The sequence below is a fragment of the Leguminivora glycinivorella genome, chromosome 27 (genome assembly GCF_023078275.1).
Source record: "Leguminivora glycinivorella isolate SPB_JAAS2020 chromosome 27, LegGlyc_1.1, whole genome shotgun sequence".
Lineage (NCBI taxonomy): Eukaryota > Metazoa > Arthropoda > Insecta > Lepidoptera > Tortricidae > Leguminivora > Leguminivora glycinivorella.
The window spans coordinates 1,127,912-1,146,353 of NC_062997.1; the positions used below are offsets into that span (position 1 = coordinate 1,127,912).

The 18,442-nt window shown below is 41.5% G+C and overlaps 1 protein-coding gene across 1 annotated transcript in view; it reads right to left on the reverse strand.

The window, feature by feature from the left end:
• Nucleotides 1-18,442, reverse strand: part of LOC125240299 (putative fatty acyl-CoA reductase CG5065) — a 52,202-nt gene that overhangs the window by 2,303 nt on the left and 31,457 nt on the right. Inside the window, exons 5-10 of the mRNA XM_048148170.1 lie at nt 18,214-18,359; nt 16,880-16,989; nt 15,799-15,991; nt 14,848-14,924; nt 1,863-2,025; nt 738-888 (exon numbers count right to left, since the gene is read on the reverse strand). Coding sequence (XP_048004127.1) covers nt 738-888; nt 1,863-2,025; nt 14,848-14,924; nt 15,799-15,991; nt 16,880-16,989; nt 18,214-18,359 — 840 coding nt within the window. The remainder of the gene's footprint in view (nt 1-737; nt 889-1,862; nt 2,026-14,847; nt 14,925-15,798; nt 15,992-16,879; nt 16,990-18,213; nt 18,360-18,442) is intronic.

The window sequence follows — 18,442 nt, forward strand, 5'->3', positions numbered from 1 at the left end:
ATAATAAATACGATGATAATGGAGAATTTGAGCGTTTACTATCAGGGACGGATAGATGGCGTTACTAACGTTCGTTGCGGACTTGCGGTAAAAACCGTTTCAATCTTATACATTTTTGGCTGAAAATACAAAAAAAAAACGAAACAATATTTTGCCTATCGATAATTAAGGTTGAATGTTGGCACAGAGGCGTCTATCTATTAGTATCTATACTAATACTAATACTAATAATATTATAAATGGGAAAGCGTGTGTGTCTGTTTGTTTGTCCGTCTTTCACGGCAAAACGGAGCTACGAATTGACGTGATTTTTTAAGTGGATATAGTTGAAGGGATGGAGAGTGACATAGGCTACTTTTTGTCTCTTTCCAACGGGAGCGAAGCCGTGGGCGAAAGCTAGTAGGCTATATTTTCTTATCACCAAGCGGGCCGTTGACCCGTTTTCCATCGACGAAAAATAAAGAATTATTCATACTGTCTATATGATTCAAAACAGAACCACACCTTGGACACTGGTGATCAAATATCTGAAAGAGGCGCGTTCCTAGCACACAGTCTAAGCTCGTGTAGGTGAACGCGTACTATGCTTGTATGAGTGAAATATCGGGTCGACTGTTCGCGTTTTTGACAGGCGGTAACTGTGAGGTACCCGAGAGGGGGTGGGCGGCACTTTCAGCAGGAGCAGCAGTGGCCATACTGTACGATAGTACTCTTTATTATACTGTGACAGAACTAACCTTAATATCAGTATAGAACGTCTCATCATCCTCTTTAGATATGACTTTCCGTAGCGCCACAAAGTTGTCGTTCTTGAAATGCCACTCCTTGGTCGTGTAATACTGCAATACTTCGAGCCCGTAACTAATACGTTTCTGTATTTGCACCATGCTGGAAAAGTAGAATTTTACATTTTAAAACTGTCATAAAAAGTGTTACCTACTACCTAGGAGGATCGAGTATTATAGAGAGTTACTGTAATCATAGTGCTAGACTGCCATCTCTCGACACAGGCTTAAAACTTTTGAACCTCAGTTTTGACAATTTGGCCCATATTGTTAGCTTGATATGTGTTAAAATGTTAAATATTAATATTAGCGCCATCTAGCCGAGCGTCCCTCAAAGGTGTCACGTCATCTAGGCCACCGTACCTTTTTCTATAATTATAGTTCTGAGGTACGTCTTTTTTTTAGACTGTAGCTGTCTATACGGAGTTGCATTTATGTCTTTGCTCATACAAAACCTTTATGTCCTTTTCAAAATGGAAAATGACTGACAAAATATCAATATTGCTTAATTAATGCTCAATTTTATCAAGAGATGGCGCCGCTAGTATGAACAGTTTGAATCAATATGAGCCAACAGATGGCATTACTAGTAGATATTTAAAAAGATAAAAAATAGAAAGCCAGGGATCAAAATAAGCGATACTTCGACAAATTGAACACCTTTAAACGAGCAATTCTTGTAAACTTATTTATATATCGGGGATCTCGGAAACAGCGTACGTAGCTGAATGGCACAAACGCCCACGAAACGAAACGCTCGTAGATATCTATCTCTATCGCTCATGCGTATTGGCGCGACAGAGCCAGACTACCTTTCGCGGCGTTTCGTTTTCGTTTCACGTCACAGAAATGCCATTCGGCTACGGCACCTGCTCTAAAGATTTCGCTTTAATTTGCTAAGCTTTGCTTAAGTGGGTTTTCGGGGGTGATTAATTGATCTAGCTTAGTCTTAGGCCCTGAGAACAGTGATTTTTGAGTTTCCACGAGTTTTTCTTCTAAAAACAGGATATAACATTTAAAATTGAACTGCGAGCGAAGCTCTGTCACCCAGGTATTACAATTACATATTAAACTTACAAGGTCTTCTTTCCCAGCATCATCAGCAGCAGATCCACGAGGTAGGCGGGAATGATGTGGGTGAAGAGTAGCGCGATTTGATGCAAGACGAGTGAGGACTTGGGGGAGCCGCCGGGGTACCAGAGGCATACGGAGAAGGGGAACTCTTGGACGTGGATACGACCTGTGGAATATAAAAATCAAATAAATAAATAAATATTATAGGACATTTTTTATACAGATTGACTGAGCCCCACGGTAAGCTCAAGAAGGCTTGTATTGTGGGTACTCAGCAACGATATATATAATATACAAATACATATATACATAGAAAACATCCATGACTCAGGAACAAATATCTGTGCTCATCACACAAATAAATATATGCCCTTACCGGGATTCGAACCCGGGACCGCGGCTTAGCAGGCAGGGTCACTACCCGCTAGGCCAGACCGGTCGTCGAAATTAATCTGAATATATATAACATTTGAAGAGTTCCCTCGATTTCTCCAAGATCCCATCATCAGACCCCGACTTGGTGCCAATGGGACCATCTCGGTGTTATACCTGACCGATTGAAAAATAAATTTTGAAAATCGGTCCATGATTCTCGGAGATATCGAGTAACATACATACAAAAAAAAAAAACATTCAGTCGAATTGAGAACCTCCTCCTTTTTTTGAAGTCGGTTAAAAAGAAGAAACTAACTGACTGACTGACTGACATATCAACGCACAACCGAAAGCCGTCCTAGAGATAGCAAATTTGGCACGTAGGCTCCTTACAAGGTGTAGAGGAGCACTGAGAAACGATTTTTCAAAATTCACCTGCTAAGGGGGTGAAATGGGGGTTCAAAGTTTGTATGGGAAAACAAGATTAGTACGCGGGCGAAGCCGCGTGAAAAAGCTAGTATGTAAATAAGTACTGTACTCTGTATTTTTGGGTACTATCAGCTGCAAAAGTGCATGGTGAATTTATCAATGAATTAATTCATAATTGCTCCATGCAATTTTGCAGCTCACTGTACTAAAAAACGAAAACAGATATCAAATTTTGCATAAAATATGGCATATAAGGTGGACTTAACTTATTAGGACATGCATAATTAATTAATTATGGCCGCAAGTACACTATCATAATATATGTTTATGCATAGAGTAATAAGTAATAGTTATTTGTTATACAAGGGGGCAAAGTTGTCTTTTAACGCCGAGTTATTTAACACACGAGAAGTAAAATACATTTGCACCCGAGTGTAACACAAAACTTTTCCCCTCAATATAGCGAGGAAACTACAACGCAAAAAATGCGTTTATCACTGCTTCCAGTAGTTCCACAGGTGGTAAATCATCTTTATTACTAGATTCACCTACTTTTATCAATTTTAAAGCAGTTAATTTGACTTTATTCAAGGTCAAATTACTTTATCCACTAGTGGATAAAATGCGTTTTTACCCGCTGGTATTAAAGGACAAAACACGTGATTCCGAGCTAGTGATGGGAAAAAATAATTAGCAGTACTGATAATTTACGCTAGTTGACGCGTGATTGACGAGTGGTTGACGGTAGATGCCACTACAAATAACTTGCATTTAATTCAATTTAATTCAAAATATCTTTATTCATGTAGGCCTAATTACAAGCTCTTATGTATGGAGTTACAAATCTTCCCTTATTTATTACTCTATGCTTCAGCCTAAATGGGTGGGTAATGGGGTGGGTTAAATTGTGGTGTAGGCGAGAGGCTGGCAACCTGTCACTGCAATGCACAGAGAACCTCCTATAGAGTAGCAATCTTGTATATTTTGTTCGCGATACGAGTCACCAGTGCCAGGGGTGCGAGGAGCGGGCGGGGAATGCGTTAAGCGCGCTGTGATTGGCCGTTTCAAGGACGGCGGGCAGTCGCGCCAGATGAAAGGGACTGTCCCTCTACTGACGCGTAATTGGCCAATGTAAGTTGACCTATGCCGGCTCTGAATAAATTATAAATATGACTTTTATGTGGAATGTAATGACGTCTGTTTTTAAATTTGAGCTTCTTGTTACCTTTCCACACCATTTCACACTACAGGTGGACATCTTTAAGACATCAAAATACCCTTTTTCAATTTTTTTACTGCGAAAAACACGCGCTGCTTTCGGGTCTGTTACTTGGTCGCTACTGATCGGGCACGGCGAGCGCCCGCGCTTATATCAGTGCAAATACTAGGAAGGCTGGCGACCGCGAGTCGTCTTGTAATGGATGTCTAGCAGCCATAGTTTCGTTTTCTTTTAATAGACGGAGAGCTGGCAGGATTTTGGAGTAGGTCCTTGAGGCAACCTGGAAAGGTGCTCAGATGCTTCTCTGATCATAGCCAACATCAGGTCTGCAAGTCTGGCAGCTGGGGAGCGGGGCTTTATCGAGCTATGAATTTTTAAAGATTTAATTTTTTGAGGCCCAAAAAAGGTGTTTGAGGCAACCTGGAATTATTAAAAAGTGAAAACAGAGTTCCTCAGAAGTCGCATAGTATTTATGCCAGATCATTTGGCCGGGTCCTTCACCGTGCCAGAACGGTACAAAGTGGTAAAAAAAAAAATTCCAAAAAAGGTTCTTGAGGCAGTCTGTCATTTTTACCAGTGAAAGATGAGGGTCTAAATAGCCATGGAAAAATAATGCCATGACATGAGGTGGGGTCCGTACCCTGCCATTCGATCTTGAAAGTCATTTTTTTAGTTTTTCGTAAATAACTCGCAAACGGTGGCCCACAGCAAATAAATATGTTAAACAGAAAATATCTACATAAAATTTCCTACAAGAAAGGTTATGTACGTTTTTTCGATAGGATCAATATATACATGGATAATTTAGTAAGAAAGTTTTTTTTAATCGATTACATGCTCCGTTTTTCTTCAATACCTCGTAAACGGTGGCCCACAGCAAAAAAATATGTTAAACAGAAAATATCTACATACAATTTCCTATAAGAAAGGTTATATAACTTTTTTCGCTAGGATCAATTTTTTAGTTGGAAAGTATTTTTAAATATATATTTGAGCCGTTTTTTGTTGATAACTCAAAAACGGTGGCTCACAGCCAAAAATAATGTTAGACAGAATTAATCTACATAATATTTTCTACAAGAAAGGTTCTATACGTTTTTTCGCTAGGATCAATATTTTAGTTGGAAAGTATTTTTAAATAGATTTCATGGGCAGTTTTTTGTTAATAACTCGAAATCGGTGGCTCACAGCCAAAAATAATGTTATACAGAATTAATCTAAATAATATTTCCTACAAGAAAGGTTCTATAACATTTTTCGCTAGAATCAATATTTTAGTTGGAAAGTATTTTTGAATAGATTTCATGGGCCGTTTTTTGTTAATAACTCGAAATCGGTGGCTCACAGCCAAAACTAATGTTTCACAGAATTAATCTTCATAATATTTCCTACAAGAAAGGTTCTTTAATATTTTTCGCTAGGATCAATATTTTAGTTGGAAAGTATTTTTCCAACTTCCCGGACCGCCGGCGAGTCCATCATGGACGCTCCGGGCCTTAGGCCCTACGCGGAGCTCGGCCTTCGGCCTTCGCTCGGCTCCGAAGCTCCACCGTTGGGCCTTCGGCCCGCCGGTTACGCTTGTTTAAGACACTTTTGTAAGGAAATTGTATGGGAGCACTTTATGCCCGCAGTGAAATTACTTTGATTTGGCCCGGGTGGGAGCCTAAAGGTGAGCTCCGTTCCTGCGGCCCTCCGCGGGTCGGCCTTCGGCCTCCCACCCTGAAGCTCGCCCTTCGGGCTCGCGAAAATACTTGAAAAAATTATTTTGCCATAACGGCGGCCATCTTGGATTTTCGAAAAATTTTTTTTGACATTTGTATTCTAGGGGCCCATACCTCTCCGCATGCAAAATTTCAGCGCGCTCGGACCAACTTGAAAAAAAAGTCGGCCATTTTGAATTTTTTTGATGCAACTTTTTTCTACTCGGGCTCCTGTATGACATTTGATCGAGCACCCCCCGGCTATCTCTTACGGTTTAAAAGTTGCCATACAAAAAAAGTGGAATTTTTTTTCCCATTTGTAGCATTTTTCAAATTTTTTTATATCATTCTAATCTAGACCCTAGAGAGATTCTATGACCAAAATTTGAGCACTCTAGGATAAACTTGAAAAATCGACAAAAAACAAGTCGGCCATTTTGAAAAAAAAATGGCGGCCTCAAAAACTGCCCAGGGTCCTCTATGACATTTGGTCGAGCACCCCCCCAATATCTCCCCCCGTTTAGCCAGGCCGTCCAACATTTTTTGACCCAAGAGTCGCAGACCAGATTCCATATTTTTCCCACACGTCTCCCCGCTCCCTCTATACAAAGACACTTCGACCGTCGAAATCGGTTTAGCCGTTCTCCAGATATAGGGAGAGGTTAGAAATCAGTGGGGTTGCAGCTATATATAATAATATATATAATATTAAAATAATAACTAGTTTTTTAAAGGTGCGCGGGGCCCGAGGGCCCCGCGGTGTTCTTTTTTTGTTTTGCTTTTTGTTTTTGTTTTTGAGCTATGCTTATGCTTTTTGTTTTAGAGCTATGCTTATGCTTTTTGTTTTTGAGCTATGCTTTTTTGTTTTTTTGCTTTGCTTGTTTGATTAATTGCTTGGGAGCACTCTCTGCCCGCAGCTCGGCCTGCGGCCTCGCGTGCTTGGGAGCCTGTCAGACACGCTCCGGGCCTTCGGCCCTCCGCGTAGTTACTGTGGGGGTTGTAGGGAAGTTGGAGCTTAAACACGACCCAATAGTAAAAGTGTCTTGAGAAGCTCACGACGGGCCTACGGCCTGCGGCCTCCGGCCCGTCGTTTCGCTTCTCTAAGACACTTTTACTATTGGGTCGTGTTTAAGCTCCAACTTCCCGGTCCGCCGGCGAGCCGATCAGGGACGCTCCGGGCCTTCGGCCCTACGCGGAGCTCGGCCTTCGGCCTTCGCTGGGTTTCGAAGCTCCGCGTCGGGCCTTCGGCCCGCCGCTTCGCTTATGAAGATACTTTTTTTATTGTTTTGCTTGGGAGCACAGTCTGTACGCAGCTCGGCCTGCGGCCTTCGCGTGCTTGGGAGCACTCTGCCCGCAGCTCGGCCTGCGGCCTTCGCGTGCTTGGGAGCCTCTCGTAAACGCTCCGGGCCTTCGGCCCTCCGCGTAGTTACTGTGCGGGTTGTAGGGAAGTTGGAGCTTAAACACGACCCAATAGTAAAAGTGTCTTGAGAAGCTCACGACGGGCCTGCGGCCTGCGGCCTCCGGCCCGTCGTTTCGCTTCTCTAAGACACTTTTACTATTGGGTCGTGTTTAAGCTCCAACTTCCCGGTCCGCCGGCGAGCCGATCAGGGACGCTCCGGGCCTTCGGCCCTACGCGGAGCTCGGCCTTCGGCCTTCGCTGGGTTTCGAAGCTCCGCGTCGGGCCTTCGGCCCGCCGCTTCGCTTGTTAAGATACTTTTTGTTATTGTTTTGCTTGGGAGCACAGTCTGTACGCAGCTCGGCCTGCGGCCTTCGCGTGCTTGGGAGCACTCTGCCCGCAGCTCGGCCTGCGGCCTTCGCGTGCTTGGGAGCCTGTCAGACACGCTCCGGGCCTTCGGCCCTCCGCGTAGTTACTGTGGGGGTTGTAGGGAAGTAGGATCTTAAACACGACCCAATAGTAAAAGTGTCTTGAGAAGCTCACGACGGGCCTGCGGCCTTCGGCCTCCGGCCCGTCGTTTCGCTTCTCTAAGACACTTTTACTATTGGGTCGTGTTTAAGCTCCAACTTCCCGGTCCGCCGGCGAGCCGATCAGGGACGCTCCGGGCCTTCGGCCCTACGCGGAGCTCGGCCTTCGGCCTTCGCTCGGCTCCGAAGCTCCGCGTCGGGCCTTCGGCCCGCCGCTTCGCTTGTTAAGATACTTTTTGTTATTGATTTGCTTGGGAGCACAGTCTGTACGCAGCTCGGCCTGCGGCCTTCGCGTGCTTGGGAGCACTCTGCCCGCAGCTCGGCCTGCGGCCTTCGCGTGCTTGGGAGCCTCTCGTAAACGCTCCGGGCCTTCGGCCCTCCGCGTAGTTACTGTGCGGGTTGTAGGGAAGTTGGAGCTTAAACACGACCCAATAGTAAAAGTGTCTTGAGAAGCTCACGACGGGCCTGCGGCCTTCGGCCTCCGGCCCGTCGTTTCGCTTCTCTAAGACACTTTTACTATTGGGTCGTGTTTAAGCTCCAACTTCCCGGTCCACCGGCGAGCCGATCAGGGACGCTCCGGGCCTTCGGCCCTACGCGGAGCTCGGCCTTCGGCCTTCGCTGGGTTTCGAAGCTCCGCGTCGGGCCTTCGGCCCGCCGCTTCGCTTATTAAGACACTTGGGGTTAGCAGTTTGACCGCGTGGGTTCGCCCCGCGGGCCTAGCGGCCCGCCGGGCTCACGTGCCGGCCCCTCTCAGGGACGCTCCGGGCCTTCGGCCCTACGCGGAGCTCGGCCTTCGGCCTTCGCTGGGTTTCGAAGCTCCGCGTCGGGCCTTCGGCCCGCCGCTTCGCTTATTTATATACTTTTTGTTTTGCTTGGGAGCACTCTCTACCCGCAGCTCGGCCTGCGGCCTTCGCGTGCTTGGGGGCCTCTCGTACACGCCCGGGCCTTCGGCCCTCCGCGTAGTTACTGTAGGGGTTGTAGGGAAGTTGGAGGTTACACACGACCCAATAGTAAAAGTGTCTTGAGAAGCTCACGACGGGCCTGCGGCCTGCGGCCTCCGGCCCGTCGTTTCGCTTCTCTAAGACACTTTTACTATTGGGTCGTGTGTAACCTCCAACTTCCCGGACCGCCGGCGAGCCGATCAGGGACGCTCCGGGCCTTCGGCCCTACGCGGAGCTCGGCCTTCGGCCTTCGCTCGGCTCCGAAGCTCCGCCGTCGGGCCTTCGGCCCGCCGGCTACGCTTGTTTAGACACTTTTGTAAGGAAATTGTATGGAGCACTTTCTGCCCGCGGCGAGGCCTTCGGCCTCGCCTGAAATTACTTGGATTTGGCCCGGGTGGGAGCCCAAAGTCGAGCTCCGGGCCTGCGGCCCTCCGCGGTCGGCCTTCGGCCTCCCACCCTGAAGCTCGCCCTTCGGGCTCGCGAAATTACTTGGAAAATTGATTTTGCCATAACGGCGGCCATCTTGGATTTTCGAAAAAAATTTTTTGACATTTGTAATCTGGGGGCCCATACCTCTCCACATGCCAAATTTCAGCGCGCTCGGACCAACTTGAAAAAAAAAAAAAAAAAAAAGTCGGCCATTTTGAATTTTTTTTGATGCAACTTTTTTCTACTCGGGCTCCTGTATGACATTTGGTCGAGCACCCTATAGCTATCTCTTACGGTTTAGGAGTTGCCATACAAAAAAAAAGTGGCCAAATTTTTCGCATTTGTAGCATTTTTCAAAATTTTTTTTAATCATTCGAATCTAGACCCTAGAGAGATTCTATGACCAAAATTTCAGGTCGCTGGGACAAACTTGAAAAATGACCAAAAAAAAAAGTCGGCCATTTTGAAAAAAAAATGGCGGCCTCCAAAACTGCCTAGGGTCCTCTATGACATTTGGTCGGGCACCCCCCACCTAACCCCCACCGTTTGGCCAGGCCGTCCAACATTTTTTGACCCAAGAGTCGGAGACGAAAATCCATATTTTTCTGGACCTACAAATTTTGACTTCTATTCATATCAGTTTTCAATTTTAACCCTTTCCCAGCCGTTTCCAAATAAAACATATATATGAGAAATCAGTGGTTTTGCAGCTATATATATTATTAATAATAATAATAATATTTATTTATCAAAAGAGACACACGTTTACATGAATATCCATCAGACTCCAAACTAGGCTGAGCCTGTATTTTGGACGTCTGCGAGAGCGAGTTGACAACTACATAATTTTATACATAATTAGATTTGTAACAACAGTGCTATTATAGCTATAGGTAACTATACAAACTAAATTATCATTAAAACTAATCTAAAATCTAAGTTAAATAGGTTCTATTACTAATATTATTTTCATTTGGGTGTGTACACTTGCGTGTAAGTCTGTGTTTGTGTAGGTAGTGTAAGTGTGTTTGTGTGTGAGTGTGTGTGTAGGAAGCTTATCACAAGGTGTTTGGGTTAAGCCTTAGCTGTCAGATTTTCCGTCTCAGCGTAAGATAAACTATGCAACCATCTTGTTACCTGGAATTTGACTTTTTGCACGGACAGTGTTTTAATGTCTAGGGTCCTGCATATATTGTTGTAGGTGTAGGGATGTGCGAAGTCCGGGGATTTCCTGGCCAACGCCGACCTAACTGGAGGAAGAGGGGCTTTGAAGGTTCTCTTTAGTAACATATCCTTATACGACGGGGAGTTCAGAATGGATCGGTGGATACGCGTTACTGCTTTTAGGATGTAGGATATAAGACCGTATGCCTGTTTGCCACCCACGGGATCAAGATTTGTTAAGTCGCAGTATACAGCATTTCTCGGAACTAGCTACTTACGAAAGCAAGGAGCGCCGGACGATCGAACGCAAGTCCGTTGTCTACGACCTACGAGCGCTCGGCGCAGACTGAGCGGGCCCGTATCAACACAGTGTATTTTATTCGAATTTTAGGTGCTTTAAAAAAATGTCTGTCGACAGAAAGGTATGTCCTATATGTATAATTTTTTTCTTATATGTCAACAAGAAGTTCTAGTTTAGGATAATATTATTTAAGAGTTACAATAAATGCAGGAATCCCAGGAAAAATACATAATGTAAACCTCTTTTTATCGAAAAAATGGGGAAGATACGGAAGGTTATTTATTAAATCCACCATTTCAAATAAATCTTAAAATGTCAAACTATGATTACCTCGTACAGCACGGGGAGCATGGTCGCGCGATAGACGATAAAATAGCAGGCCGTCCCTATCGCACTATTTGTAAGTGCGATATCCGGACGGCCTGATATTTTATCGTCTATCGCGCGACCATGCTTCCCGTGCTGGATATAACAAATAGGATTGTGATCATTTATTACCCCAAATAACATATTTAACAGCACAATCACGATTCTAAACGAGTGATCCCACTACGAAATTTGAAAACGTCTACCGAAAAAACTGATTTGTTTTAAGTATAAAAAGACATATTTTAAAATATTATATTATGATTAACTAGCTTAAGATATGTTCCTTTAGGAACATTATCAGTTTTTTAATAATCACTTAAGTATAGTTTCTTTATAGTTTTGAATGAAAAATTTTGCAAAAAACGCTCTTCTTTAGAAATAAGGCCTCTTAACCTTGGTTGATTCCGTTTCGCGCTACTTAGATAGAGGGATGCAGGTGGACGTGCTGTACTTTGATTTAAAAAAAGCCTTTGATCGCGTAGATAACGACGTACTCTTAAGCAAATTATGCAGCATTGGTTTCTCGCCTAAACTGTTTTGCCTTTTTGCTAGTTATCTACGTGATAGACGGCAATATGTGCAGCACGGATGCTTTGTGTCGAGTGCCTACCCCACCCGTTCCGGGGTCAGTCAGGGCTCTATTCTGGGTCCTCTGCTCTTTGGTGTTATGGTCAATGATCTGGCCTTGGTGCCTAAGCATGCGCAATGCCTACTCTATGCTGACGACCTGAAACTAATTTACAGGGTCCAGGAAGATTCTGACTTACAATCTTTACAAAGTGATATTGATCGGGTTTATGAATTGAGTCTTGTAAACAAACTTCTGAAACTTCAGTTCAATGTTGACAACTGTGCGGTTATTACTTTTTGTAAAGCGCGTAGTCCCCTGTGTAGGCAGTATCTCCTGGGGTGGAAACCCATCGCCCGTGTCACATTGATACGGGACTTGGGGGTTGTTTTAGATTCCCACCTTAACTTTCATGAGCACATGACAATGCTTGCTGCAGACTGTTACCGCAGGCTTGGGTTTGTTGTCCGCAACGCCAAAGAATTTGACAATCCCAGGGACATAAAGCTTCTTTATACTGCCCTCATGAGAAGTAAGCTTGAGACAGCCTCAGCCGTTTGGAATCCCCATGAAGCGCCCTACATCCTGCTGCTCGAAAAGGTCCAAAAAAACATTTTTGCGTTTCTTTTATAAAAAAATGTACGGGTAAGTATTACCGATTCTTGTACCCAACAAAATTCCTTTTGGGGACGTTGGGTTTCTTCTCGTTAGAAGTTAGGCGTAATGTCGTGCTGATGTCTGTTGCATGTGGTATTTTGAAGGGGGAGTCAGATTGCCCGGTTTTAGTATCCCAGCTGGTCCGTCTATTTGTTCCCTCTGTGACGAAATATGCTTTTCGTGATGCCTACATTCACGAAAAGCATATAACCCCTACTGGCGGTGCCGGCCGCTCGAACCGTGTTTTGCCGCAAGTAACCGCTAGTTCGTGCACTGCAAATAGTGAATGAGTTTTTAGACGTGGCACCTAACGTTGATATTCTTGCGAGCAGATGGGCGTTTGTACGTGACGAATGCATGAGGTTTTGTGTGGGATTGGATGCTAGGCCTTCATCTGTTATTTATTAGTTATGTTATGGTATGTAATGTTTTGATTTTGCTGTTTATTTAATATTTAATTTTGTGTTACTTGTTGTAATGTTTATTTAAAATTCACGGTGCTTTAGTTTTGTATACTGTCATACTGTGTAATTTTCTTTGTGTAAATAAATAAATAAATCTATTTAAATATAATAATATTTCTTAACGTTATAATTATCAATTTTAGGATCAATAGATCCTAGCGAAAAAACGTACAAAACTTTTATTGTAGCAAATTTTATGTTTGTTATTCCCGTTGAAGATTGATTTAGCTGTGGACCACCGTTTTCGAGTTATTTGCAAAAAACGGCTCGTGTAATCTATTTAAAATACTGTCCTACTAAAATATTGATCCTAACGAAAAATCATACATAACGTTTCTTGTAGCAAATATTATATAGATTATTTCTGTTTAATATTATTTCTGGTAATGGGGCACCGTTTTTGATGTTATTAACAAAAAGCGGCCCATGTAATCTATTTCAAAATACTTTCCAACTAAAATATTGATCCTAGCGAAAAAACGTATAGAACCTTTCTTATAGGAAATTTTATGTAGATTTTATTCTCGTGAACATTTTATTTAGCTGTGGGCCACCGTTTACGAGGTATTTACAAAAAACGGCCCATGAAATCTATTTAAAAATATTTTCCAACTAAAATATTGATCCTAGCGAAAAATCTTATAGAACCTTTCTTGTAGGAAATATTATGACGATTAATTCTGTATACCATTATTTTTGCTGTGAGCCACCGTTTTTGAGTTATCAACAAAAAGCGGCCCATTTGAAAATACTTTCCAACTAAAATATTGATTCTAGCGAAAAAACGTATAGAACCTTTCTTGTAGGAAATTTTATGTAGATTTTTTCTCGTGAACATTTTATTTAGCTGTAGGCCACCGTTTACGAGGTATTTACAAAAAACGGCCCATGAAATCTATTTAAAAATACTTCCCAACTAAAATATTGATCCTAGCGAAAAATATTATAGAACCTTTCTTGTAGGAAATATTATGAAGATTAATTCTGTGTAACATTAGTTTTGGCTGTGAGCCACCGATTTCGAGTTATTAACAAAAAACGGCCCATGAAATCTATTTAAAAATAATTTCCAACTAAAATATTGATTCTAGCGAAAAATGTTATAGAACCCTTCTTGTAGGAAATATTATGTAGATTAATTTTGTGTAACATTAGTTTTGGCTGTGAGCCACCGATTTCGAGTTATTAACAAAAAACGGCCCATGTAATCTATTTAAAAATACTTTCCAACTAAAATATTGATTCTAGCGAAAAATGTTAAGAACCTTTCTTGTGGGAAATATTATGTAGATTAATTCTGTTTAACATTATTTTTGGCTGTGAGCCACCGAATTCGACTTATTAACAAAAAACTGCCCATGAAATGTATTTAAAAATACTTTCCAACTAAAATATTGATTCTAGCGAAAAAACGTATAGAACCTTTCTTGTAGGAAATATTATGTAGATTAATTCTGTCTAACATTATTTTTGGCTGTGAGCCACCGTTTTTGAGTAATCAACAAAAAACGGCCCAAATATCTATTTAAAAATACTTTCCAACTAAAAAATTGATCCTAGCGAAAAAAGTTATATAACCTTTCTTATAGGAAATTTTATGTAGATATTTTCTGTTTAACATATTTTTTTGCTGTGGGCCACCGTTTACGAGGTATTGACGAAAAACGGAGCATGTAATCGATTAAAAAAAACTTTCTTACTAAATTATCCATTTATATATTGATCCTATCGAAAAACGTACATAACCTTTCTTGTAGGAAATTTTATGTAGATATTTTCTGTTTAACATATTTTTTTGCTGTGGGCCACCGTTTACGAGTTATTTACGAAAAACTAAAAAATTGACTTTCAAGATCGAATGGCAGGGTACGGACCCCACCTCATGTCATGGCATTATTTTTCCATGGCTATTTAGACCCTCATCTTTCACTGGTAAAAATGACAGACTGCCTCAAGAACCTTTTTTGGAATTTTTTTTTTACCACTTTGTACCGTTCTGGCACGGTGAAGGACCCGGCCAAATGATCTGGCATAAATACTATGCGACTTCTGAGGAACTCTATTTTCACTTTTTAATAATTCCAGGTTGCCTCAAACACCTTTTTTGGGCCTCAAAAAATTAAATCTTTAAAAATTCATAGCTCGATAAAGCCCCGCTCCCCAGCTGCCAGACTTGCAGACCTGATGTTGGCTATGATCAGAGAAGCATCTGAGCACCTTTCCAGGTTGCCTCAAGGACCTACTCCAAAATCCTGCCAGCTCTTGGACCATAACCCCTTATTTGCCAAGAGTGGCACTGAAACTTTAGTAGTTTCATGTGCTCTGTCTACCCCTTTATGGGATACAGGCGTGATTGTATGTATGTATGTATGTATGCTTCAGAGTAAGTACTTATCCTAGACTTTTAACTGCTTTAAAGAATAAAATGCCGATTCGCAAACCATCTTACCCATATCAAGCGCTGCTCCCCACGTGAGTGGGTTCCTTCCCGATTCCGTTATGTTCACCACTTGTACTTCTTTTGGTCTGTGAAAACAAAATTAGTTTATATAAAAGACAGTAGAGGGCGCTCTTTTTATCAATAAAATCGTAAAAAAATTAGACTGAGTTATCTTCAAAGCTAGATGGCGCTGCATGTACAATGCGTCAGTTTGAACAATTAAGCCTTCTCTCGTGCACAGTGCGTAATTTTAAACATTTTCTAAATTCTTAAAATTACTAATGTTTTCCCTTTTCCGTTTTTCCTTTAATATAATGTTTTTAAATAAAAGGAAAAATGGAAAAATTCACACTTCCAGCAGGACTCGAACCTACTTTGCCGGAGCAGTCGCTATGACCAACTTAGCTAAGTTGTGCAAATCAGTTGCTGTAACCATAGGGGAATTACTGCTACTTGTCAATAGATGTCGCGACGAACAAAAACTGTAATGCTCAATAATTTTTAGCTAATATTACAATAGTATTAATCAGTACTCTGTTTTCAATTCCTTCTGCTTGTAATATAACTTGTAAACTGTTTTAATATTACATTTTTGGCAGACGCGACACTGTTGGCACCTAGTGTCGAGTAGTGGTACTGTTAATGTTAACTTTAACTTTGTTAATGACGACTACATAAAAATGACATTCTGTTTAGTTCGTCAGTTAGATCGTCCAATAATACTGAACACATATTTTTCGCTTCTTCTAATTAATGAAAAAATACAAGGATACTTCTAAGTAAAAAATTTACCTAGGTGTGACGTCACGCGAAACTTCAACGCACTGTAACGTTGTCATTTTTCGTTTACGAGAAAAAAGAAAAAATACGTGTCTAAAATTTCTTGATAATCTAACTGACGGACTAATTAGTTTTTTTTAAGTCGTCTCGCCTATGTATGGATAGTAAAAGGCCACTTACTTATTAACGCCCGTGTTATAAGCCACCAAGATACACCCGTTAACGACAAAGTCCACTGGAATGACGTCTGCCTTAAGCGCGTCGTTACAGTGCATAGTTCTAATGACACCCTTCCCCGCGCCCACCAGAAGGCCTGTGGGCCCGTTCAGGTTGTCCACCCAGCCTGGCATGGGCTCCTTGTGGGCTGCTGTCACTAGAAACACGAATAAATAAACATAAACATAATTTTTATTGAAAACAAGTATTGCATATTTACATTACATCCAACAAATACTTAAAATTATCGATGATTTACATTTGCCCGAACTAGGGAAACCCTGTGTTTCAGGCGAGAGGTACGGCAAAACAAGGTTCAAACTTAATTTAATTTAATTTTAATGTTCACTTACAAAATGTATTTATTTATCTTTTATTCATTTCACTACTTAAGTTATTTATATAATATAACTATTTTATATTATTAAATGAGTTAAGTAAGAGCTTAATAGGTATATAAAGGACAAAATTGACTCGAAGGAATGGTCAGAATATTAGCCAACATTATCTAACGCGTTAGGCGTAGGTATTTTTATCAAGACAACAATATGATTGCATGAAATATCCAATTATTAGAAGAAGTTACAGCTACTCGCCAATAGATGGCCATACCTACTGCGTCACCAGTCATCATCCTCCTTGCGTCATCTTGCCATTTGTCACGGCTCATGGGAGCCTGGGGTCCGCTGTGACAACTAATCCCAAGATTTGGCGTAGGCACTAGTTAGTACTTCCAACACCCAAAGGGTAACTAATAGGCCTTATTGGAATTAGTCCGGTTTCCTCACGACGTATTGCGTCACCAGTATGGTGTCAAAAATTAGTTCCAATGGCCGCCGTGTCAATATAACGTCTATTTATGACAATCAACGCCACTCTTTTACCCACGGACGTTGCTAATACAGTTTAAGGATCAGTTTATTACAAAAAGTTTCAGCTACTCAGCAATAGATGGCGGCGCAGTTCTTCTTCGACAAAACCCTATAATTATGCATTTGTGATTTAAGGGTGTTTTATTTTATTCCATAAACTTTTAGCTACTCACCGATAGATGGCCTCGCGATAGCGATAGGGAATTTTCCTTCATACTGCGCTACTAGTGATTCTGCCAGAGATTTTGTGTACGCATACGTGTTTGGTTGCGGGTCGATCAGCCTGTAAAATAAAAATTAAAAATAAATATAATAAATTGTGAATTTTGGTTTCTATCATAGAGGAATAAGTAAGAGCAGAGTTGTAATTCCATACATCAGTAAATGCGAGTTATTTGTAGTGACATCTAGCGTCAATCACGCGTCAAATACGCTTAATTATCAATACCTACTGCTACCTGTCAATAGATGTCGCGACGATGTAAAAGTCTGTCGTTTAGCTAATAATTAAGGGCATTTTCAAAAATTGACCCAAATTTAGTGACAGTTGTTAACAAAAATTAACTCGATGTCCGTTTCGTAACGATAATTAAGAATAAAATTTGTCTAAAAACCAACTTTTTCATGTTCGAAATGTAGGTTATTGCTTATAGTCTATGTAATTAACACAAAAGCAATACTTTTATTGACATTTGACGCTTAATTGTCGTCACAAAATTGACATCGAGTTAATTTTTGTTAACAACACTCACCAATTTTTGAAAATACCCTTACAATAGTACATACATACATACATACAATCACGCCTGTTTCCCAGAGGGGTAGGCAGAGATCACGGATTTCCATTTACTATGATCCTGACAAACCACTTTCGCTTCACACACTTTCATAATTTATTTCTTTTTTCACTTACAATAGTATTAATAAATATTCTGTTTTCAATTTCTTCTGCTTGTAATATAAGTTGTAAAATATTTTAATATAAAATTTTTGGCAGACGTGATGTTGTTGACACCTAGTGTAGAATAGTGGTACTGTTAAATTACCATATTTAACCCGTGATTGACGCTAGATGTCACTACAAATAACTTGCATTTACTAATGTATGGAATTACAACTCTTCCATTACTTTTCCTCAATGGTAACATCTATTTAGGAACTTTATTATTGCCTGTGTGGTGACGGGTTAAGAATTTCACCACCCCCTTTCTTCCCGTGGGTGTCGTAGAAGGCGACTATGGGATATGGGTTAAATTGTGGTGTAGGCGAGAGGCTGGCAACCTGTCACTGCAATGCCACAGTTTCGTTTTCTTTTAACCCCTTATTTGCCAAGAGTGGCCCTGAAGCTTTAGTAGTTTCATGTGCTCTGCCTACCCCTTTATGGGATACAGGCGTGATTGTATGTATGTATGTATGTATGTATGTATGTATGTATGTATGTATGTATGTATGTATTATCGGGCCGATTTTTCGTTTGACTGCCAACTTAGAGAAGATGATGACTTACTTAGGTTGTAAATGCGTGATGAGCTCATCATCCATCCATTCCACGCACTTCATGACTTCCTGCGGTCTGTGTTTGGTCTCGTACACTCGCTCCTCCAAGACGGGCAGCTCACAGCGGCAGTACGCTGTGGATACGTGGACGAATACCTGTGGACGAGTGTACATTGGTTAGAGTGAGGGCACTGGCTCAGCATTAGCGAAGATCACTATAGGGGCATTCCACAAGATTG